This window comes from Dermacentor albipictus, chromosome 1 (assembly GCF_038994185.2).
Source record: "Dermacentor albipictus isolate Rhodes 1998 colony chromosome 1, USDA_Dalb.pri_finalv2, whole genome shotgun sequence".
NCBI lineage: Eukaryota > Metazoa > Arthropoda > Arachnida > Ixodida > Ixodidae > Dermacentor > Dermacentor albipictus.
Genome location: NC_091821.1, coordinates 362,662,551 through 362,671,295, shown reverse-complemented (window position 1 = coordinate 362,671,295; position 8,745 = coordinate 362,662,551). Strand labels below are relative to the sequence as shown.

The 8,745-nt window shown below is 46.7% G+C and overlaps 1 protein-coding gene across 1 annotated transcript in view; it reads right to left on the bottom strand.

The window, feature by feature from the left end:
* Positions 1 to 277: 277 nt before the first annotated feature.
* The window catches only part of LOC135911277 (semaphorin-2A-like), a 33,324-nt gene continuing 24,856 nt past the window's right edge, over positions 278 to 8,745 (bottom strand). Inside the window, exons 11-14 of the mRNA XM_065443475.1 lie at positions 8,353 to 8,699; positions 6,878 to 7,005; positions 5,525 to 5,670; positions 278 to 514 (exon numbers count right to left, since the gene is read on the bottom strand). Of these exons, the coding sequence (XP_065299547.1) occupies positions 484 to 514; positions 5,525 to 5,670; positions 6,878 to 7,005; positions 8,353 to 8,699 (652 nt within the window). The 3' untranslated portion in view covers positions 278 to 483. The remainder of the gene's footprint in view (positions 515 to 5,524; positions 5,671 to 6,877; positions 7,006 to 8,352; positions 8,700 to 8,745) is intronic.

Sequence of the window (8,745 nt, the reverse complement as noted above, 5' to 3'; positions counted from 1 at the left end):
ACGTAAAAAGCATCTGGTGTAATTGTCTAATTGTGTGCCTAATTCTTTTGCAGTGATTTATCGCTAAAAGCCTCCGCGGCTGAGCATGCTTCGGACAGTGCTTTGGAAGTAGTCAGCCGGCTTGCAAAAGAGAATTCCCTGTCGTTGCTTGAGTGTGAGAAATATACGGGCATTGTGAACCGTGCTACGGAGCTAATGAACGAATATCAAGATATCGTGGTTTGTTTGTTTAGTTTCATGTTTGTTAATTTGGGCCGTGAAAGGAGGAAGCGACTCGAAGCAGCCTGGAAATAATTTATGTTAACACGTGCACGTTCGAGATAACTATTCTATAAAAATATTGGTTGCAATTAATCGACGTCGAAAAGATTGTCGTAATAACATGGTAATACCGTGTTGGTGATGGTTGGTGTGGTCGCAAACGGCTATAAAATATCGCAAGTTGCAAACATAAAAAACAAAATCCGCCGCCGCCGTTCATCTTCAGCACACCCGCGCAGTGGAAGCGTAGGGTCTGGAAAATGAAAACGAAAAAAAAGAAGAATATACAAACCGCGTAAGACTCGCACCTTGTACAGAAACGAAATGCGAATTCTGTTAAATTAAAGGTCAAAATAACAATTTACGTCTCATAACATTGTTTTTAAGCGCTTCGAGAGCGGAGACGAGTTATGGCAAAATAATACGAGCAATGCTAGTAATACTAGCAATACTAGCAAATAATACTACGTTGCGCATGAAATTAAGAGTTTAGATGTGAAAAGTTTCCAGAATCGGTTACGGTCTTTGTGCGTTGAATTCTAGTTAGATGGTAACGAATTTTCTATTAACAAGACATGGAAAAAATTACGTCAATTTTTTTGAGGAAATTTGGGTTTTTGCGAAAAATATCAGCTGTACAACATAATTGGGCACAGTAAGTAAGACAAGCAGATGGTTATAAAAAATTGGCATGTCAAAAGGGGGTTGGCGGTGAGTTGTCGTATAGGAACAGTAACTGTTTTTGCTCTGATGACACGTATATTCATACAGGCGTTTCTTTTTATGCGGAACCCCTTGTTTTAAAAGAAACTGTCATATCTATAGGCCCCTGCCGATTTTGCAAGACCTCAAATGAATTTCGTGCTGGGTACGTACAAAAGTTGCATGTAGTTCACGACGAAGCCATTGTTACTGCGGCGATATTGCACACACACAAAAAAAATATGGCGCAGTTCCACACGAAATGCGAAGCATTGATTGGGATAGCAAATTATTAGACAGCTACTCGAAGTAAGGTTAGTAGTTTCATCAGCTGCATAAACTGCTGTAAACATTCGCTCACTAACTAAGTTAACAAGCACATTCTGACGAGCGCACAGGCAGACATGAACATATCTCACTCGACAACCGCGTACGTGCACTCGCAGTCAAAACGCTGGCGTGACGAAAAGTGGCAGCAGCGGTGAGCGAAATCCCTTTCGTGCTGCCTCTCGCGTCACTGCGAACTAGTCGCGCAAGAACACAGCGCATGCGAAGCCATCGGCTATCTCGGGTCGCCTGGGCTTCGAACACTTCGCAAATTACCCCCAAGACACGGCGCTCGTAACCGCACTCAATCAGTGCAGACGGAGTAGAAGAGGACATGCGCACGAACCTCATACTGGCAACACCGGGTAGACGTCGCTCAAAGTCGTCGCTCGCGTGGACTTCGACTTGTAGGCGACAAGTGGACGTGACAGACATTTCCGTCGCGTCGCTTGTCGCCATCGCGCGCAGGACTGCTTGCACGGGGTCGATAACGTACGATAACGGGCGATACCGAAGGTACTGCACCAGGTAAACTGAACCGATTTCGAAGGCGAAGCTACAGCTGTCACGGGGAAGGACAGGTGGAACTTTGCGGGCACGAGGGATGGAAGTTGTCTTGCGCCATGACCGACGTGCCAAACGCCCCAAAGCCGTTGCTAGAATGTGGGAACGAGTCTCGTGCCTTGCGTGCGTGTCTGATCTAATTAGTAGAGCATTGGGTTGTTGCGTTGGGCGACCCTTGTTCAAGTACCCAACATTAAACACGTTATTTTAGTTATTGAGCGAGAGCTTTATGTGGGACCCCTGCTGCGTCAACGTGGAAATGATGAGCCTGTTTGTTGGCATCCTTTGTGAGCTGGAGCGGGGACTACATTTATCACTATCTAGCCTTTTGCCTATCTGCTCTCAATCTAAACTTTCGTATTTAAGACCTCTATACGTCTATCTATATGTGGTATCATTACCTAGGCGTTCGATGACTGCGGTTTTATCAACCTGTTTCCTGCTTTTGTTTCCATCAATACTCTAATAGTCTCTTACTCATCTCTACTGCTGACGAGTTGAAAGGGGGACACTCCCTACGGGTCTCGCTGGGAAAATATCTTGTCATTCCATTACGATGTGCCCAGTCATTTTTGGCCTTTTTTTCGCAGCACAAGACAAAAGCCAAAGACAAAGGCCGAGCGAAACCGACGGAACGTTGCCCCTTAGGGCGACCGACCGCGGGAGTAACACGCGCTGGAGTTGAGTAGAGACCACCCGCTGAGAAGACGTCAGGGCCCGCGTCACGGCGCCATTTATTCATGGTGTCGTTCTGCAGGCGACTACATGAAGTTGTCTCTCTCTCTCTCTCTCGCAGCACACACATGCCTCATCATGTGGCTCATAATTTCTCCGGAATGTGTTTATCATGAGGCAGCCGGTTCGGGCTTACTAAGGCATTTCCCTTTGTGCTATCAAACACATTTTCCCTCCCGATTTCTCTCTTGCTGTTTTTATAAATCTCCATGGTTCTTATTTCCATCTTTGCATCCAATTCACCATCGCTGTTTCTCTTACTTTCTTTTTTTATGACTCCATTATTTACTTACACTTTAAGTTACCTTGCACTTGTTTGCCACTTATCTTGACCTTTTCCTCCATTCCGTGTCCTCGCTTTCAAGGTGCATATATTTTTGCATTTTAGCCGGCAATTTCCTTACATCTACGTTTCTTAGTTTTTCTCCAAAACTGTTTTGCTCTGCGTTCTCCGACTTCAAAAGCAGTCTAACCCATGTAACCTCGCACTGCCCTATTTGTGGGTTCACTGTGGGCCCCCAAAGCCAGTCGGCCGATCGCCCTCGGGTTAATCTCCAACCCCTACAAGATTTCTGATTTATAGCACTGAATGGCATTTGCTAGCGCTAACGTTAGCGCTGGTATCATTACACTTTTTCAATTTCCTCGAGCCAACTTGTATTTATTTCAACCCTAAAGTGTTTTATTATTGCTGCATTCAGCTTCTCTTTAATCTTTAGATTATATTGGTGGACACTTAAGTAGGTCTTTCTTTCGTTTATGCATACACCCAGCTATTTATATTGCTTGACAGTGCAAGTGAGTTCTTGTTGAATTGACACCATGACACTACTGATCTCTTTATTAAGGAATTTGCATAGACTTGCGACTGGGCATTGCCACGCCTAATCGCGTCTATGCAAATTCCTTGCATTGTCCGCTTGTAACACTTGTCTACATACATCAGCCTAGGGACCTTCTGTTGCACATTTTGCCCATTGTGGATGTAAGATATATCAAAACCTGATTCGCTGCTTTCCATTTGTGTTTCTATGCCCGTAACATAAAGCGTGAACAACACTAAAGACAGAGGAAGTCCTTGCTTCCATCCTTGGTTAACTTCCACGACTTCATTGCATTTCCGTCCTTGCCAAACGATTTGTACTCGGCCTTCTCTACATGTCCCCCTCAACAGCTCAACGAGATCATTGTCTATGCCCTCACGCTTGAGAATATTTGTGGAAATCGCCTGTCCACGTTCTCCTAAGCTCCTTTAATACCTAGAAATGCTATTCGTAAAGGCCTACTCCGAGTTATTGAAATCTCTATGCACTGCGGTGGTACAAAGGTATTATCCTCTGAACGTCTGCCTGGTCTGAACCGGTTCTGTAGTTCCCCGAGTACACTGTACTGTTTCACACATTTTTATAGCTCTAATTTTATGGCTTGCATTGCTATTCTAGACATCACTGACGTTACTGTAACTGGCCTGCACGAGCTCGTCTTATACTTATCATATTTGCCCTTATAAAAAGGTTCGTTTTGCTTTCACGCCACTCTAACGAAATTTTCTTCATTTTAATAGCTTGCTTAATCAGCAGGTGCCTTGCTCTTTGGAGCCAGATGTTTGATTAGCTGTATTGGGCTTTCATCAGGTCGTGCAGCCGTATTATTAGGGACATATATTCTGCTTTTTTTCCAGTAGAAGCTTTCTACGTGAAATTTTTATCTCTCGACCATTTCTGTTGCTGGATCTGTTTGAGTCTGCACTACGCTCTCTTTCTTGCCGAAGTTATGTCCAATAACATGTCTGATCTACCTGAGCGCGTCGTCGTCTTCGAAGATCTTACCGTCTTCGTTCCTTATAACCGTTCGCGAATTTTCCAGTTGTAGCTCCGAGTGCTATTACATGGTTCCAGGATCTTCTTTGGTGCGCCTTTATCTTTTCGCGTCAACGTCATGCAACGTTCCACTCGTACGTTTTATCGCTCGTTGCACAAATTCTCACGCCATCCTTATCTTTTCCCGCAACTTGCTCCGTCTAAGCAGTGCCGCTTCTTCATGCAATCCCAACTTTTTTTTGACAGTCGAGGCAGCCTATCACCACCTGGCGTTAGAACTCACAACGCCGCGCCAGGTGCACCACGTGGTAGGAGAGAACGTATGACGTCACGGCGAAACACTGGCTCATAACGCAGCCGGCTGCGGCGCGGAGGTTGCCCCTGGTGACCGAAGACGACGCAAGCCACCCGGAGAAGTTGATAAAGAGGGCTTCGCATTAATATTCGAAGGGAGGTCTATGCATATAAACCTAGCAAAATACCCCTGAAGTTGCTGATGATAAAAAGCACCAAGACAGGCTGATGTGATAAAAAGAGGCTAAAACACAAACCCAGTCGAATATACAATTAATAAATATTATCAAAAAAAAACAAAAAAGAAAGAAAGACAGAGAAAATAGTCGTATAGCATTTTGAAAAACAAAAACAGAAAACACGGAAGCTATTATTCCCCAGACCTTGGATCTCAATCGAAACAACGAAATCGTAAAAGAATTGCAAATAGAATGGAACGGGGCAGCGTCGATAGGTATCTTATATAATAACACTACTCGTGTATTACTTTGAGAATTCTGGTGTGGTTGTATAGCAGCTCCAGGATTTCTTTTTCAGCAATACGTGAAGTTATAAAATGTCGTGGCATGCGCAATAACTCTTCATTTTTATTTCAAGCCGTCCCGTGATCAACACTAGAACAAAGTTTGTTACGTTGTCTTTCAGTTCATACATATCGCACGGAAGTAAAGCTGATAACCCTACTTATGAAATCAACGTGACTGACGTTGACTGATGTTCTCTTTGGCTGTTATGCCGAGACATCGAAGTGATTGTCTGGAACGCCAATGTATGGTGTAAAGAAAATGTCCACTTCGCGGCGGCGGGCTAGTTTTACTTACTCGCTGCTGTGAGGTAAGCAACGGGCGCCATTCCACCCGCAGAATGGATCCTGCACGCAAGACGCGCAGTCCGCATGGCGTCCCGCGCAGGCATCCAGCCGGTACTGATTGACCCCGCCGTCAGAAAACACGTATAGGCTGCGGTGCTGCACACATTGCAAATATATACCGCTGGGTGCACGTCTACTAAAACAACCCCCTGATCATTTCTCCGTATAGATAGATTCCGTATGCGCTATCACTTTTGCATAATGTGACGTATGGCGCGATGCCTCGTGGGTGTTCTGCCCGCTGGCCTAGCCAATCAGCGTCTTAATGAAAGTGACATCGTCAAAAGTGATCGCCTGTGAATACCACTCCTGTATAATCATTACTTTGAGGCTTACAGGTCATCAAGGCTTACATGGTTTGATGTTTACAATACTTGAGGCTTACAGGGCGACATTTGGGAAGTTGCGCTTAGTTAAGGTAATGTGATTGTGTTACCCGGCCACTCTTTGACAAGACGCCGACAATTGACGCTCCGTTTAATCGGGTTCCTAGCGGAACGTGGGCGGCGTCCCCCGTTCCACTGGGAACCAATTTCACCCGCTAACAACTTGAATGTTATCGCCCAGCGCAAGACGCGCCTGCACGTTTGGAACTTGCTCGAGCGTTATCGTTGACTCTATCTGTTGTGCTTGCTCTCGCCGAACCTTGTGCAATCAGATTGTATGCACAACATGAATTGGGTAGTACTTTGTAGAAGGTATACGAGCATCAGCGGTTACCCTGGAACCTTCGACGGGTCACGTACAGAAGCCGACACGCTTGAGCCACATCTCAGATTTCAGACGATCGCTGACCGTGCTCGCCACTATCGTTGTGCTTGACTGTTGCTTGTTTTCTAGGCACAGGCTCGCCCCAAAAAGGAGTTACTTTCATAATCCACAGTTTACTGTTTTCTTCGCCGGCACTGCAACGTGAGTGACATCTATTTTTCTTTTCTTTTTTTTTACGGTGCATTAGGTTCAAGTTCAGCAGCAATTATTTCCTCCAAGCATTTGGTCGTAAGTAAGCGAAATTTGCACGTATAATGTGATACTGCTGTGCTATATAGGCTGAGTCGCTACAACACTGATACCGTTATCTTTTAAGAAAACGAGGGGTTCCTGTTGATCCTAAGCGTGTGTGCAACATGGTAGTGCAATGCACGCCTTTTCTGAGAGCACGTCGCTATGGTTGACACGGAGACAAGTGAACTTGAAAGATAGGGACAGACTTGGCTCGGGGAAATGTTATAAGGCTAAAGAACACAACTACGGAAAAGGTGCAAAAATATACAACAACTAGAGTTTTGGAGTGAATACGTACCTTCAGTGAGACCAGCATCTTTCGTATCGGTTCGGCAGCGGCATTGAAGGAGTCCACCACGCGGGCAGAGGTCGGCACTCGGTCATCGGTAGACTGTTTTTCGGCCAGCTTCAGCACCCTACCGTCCTCTGGAAAGCAGGAACGCAAATATCGATAGTGAGCAAGCCAAATTAACCACCGTAACTTCATGAATGCAACGTGGTACAGCGTCAGCATTATTTCGCGCCATCGTTGTGTTGGAACCTATATTTATTATACAATGGTGAAGCGCACGTGGCGCCGCGTGCGCTTCTATCAATAGAAGAAGAGAGTTCGGTCGTTTGACGCAAAGCTCGGTTTCCTGCAGCACCACCAGATGGTGTTGGGCTCCGTGAATCACGGTAAGAGGCGATTGGATGATTGGTGGAAGAAAAGTAGGGAAACGACAAAAAAAAAACAAAAAAAACGGAGACTTAGAAAAGCAAAGTTCACGATAGGAGATCAGAAAATTTGGTTGTGGGAGTTCATAGTGTTTTTTTATTTTTTCTTGTTTAACCTAGGTAGGACATTATGCAGTATAATAGCAAGAGCTTGGTGGCGCAGCCCACCACCCCGTTCCAAAGGGGACGCTTATAACACCCATCCATCCATCCATCCACGGGCGGCGGAACCCACCCATTGCGCCGGCGGTGGGTGAAGCGGGCGGTATAATAATAATAATATTTGGGGTTTTACGTGCCAAAACCACTTTCTGATTATGAGGCACGCCGTAGTGGAGGACTCCGGAAATTTTGACCACCTGGGGTTCTTTAACGTGCACCTAAATCTAAGCACACGGGTGTTTTCGCATTTCGCCCCCAACGAAATGCGGCCGCCGTGGCCGGGATTCGATCCCGCGACCTCGTGCTCAGAAGCCCAACACCATAGCCACTGAGCAACCACGGCGGGTAAGCGGGCGGTATCGGGCGGTATCGTTGGAAGTTTTTTTTTGCGATGCGGTCGCGTCTCGCCTTTTCCCTTTGTGAGTCGGTGGTGGCACGTTCGTTCGCCGCCGCGTCGCGACGTTGAAATGTAACGGAGGTAGCAGGACCATCACACCCCTAGGCGATTAAGGGATCTGTACAGATTGGGAGCGAAAATGGCTACACACTCGTAACCGTCGTGTGAGCTTCCTGAAGCTCCGCACTTTCTCACCGCACCTGAGTCACGCTCTACTTCCGGCCTCTCTCGGTTCAGTACTTGTGGCATCCTTAACTAAACTGAACAGAACAACACGGTGACTCTTATAACTACCTAATGCCTGTATAGAAGAACAACTGAAATCAGGAGAATAATTTGGGCGATATGGTTGAGGTTCATGACGAAAAAGCAGCAACGAAGAACAAAAGTTCGCGTTTCTACTCTGTTCCTTGTAACCGCAAACTTTTTTTTTCCTTTCCGCACTTCGGCGATTTGTGGCATGCTTTGAGTCACAAATAATACAAGGGCTCTCGGACCTGTGGCCACGTAACAGACGAGCCAAGTGCCCAACTCTTCATTCAGCTCGAACGCCGCCAGGCTACTGAAGACGACACCACTGCGCGCGAAGAATGTCCGGTTGTGGCGCTGCGGTGCCGGGTCCGCGAGCAGCGGGTGATCTGCCAGGAAGCGAGGCCCCTCGAAGCCCGTGGACCGAGAGTCCGGCGGACAAAAGGCGCCCGGCCGATGGGTGGGCACGTTCGTGGCCCTCTTGAGGAGCCTGTACGTGTCGCCCTTGTACTGTTCGAAGAAGTCGCTTCTGCCGAACACACGTCCGATGTCGGTCATTCGGAAGGCGCATACGGCCGATTGCGGATAGCGGTGCCTGCGGGTGACAGGCTACGCTGAATGCGCTGGCACGGCGTCTGTCA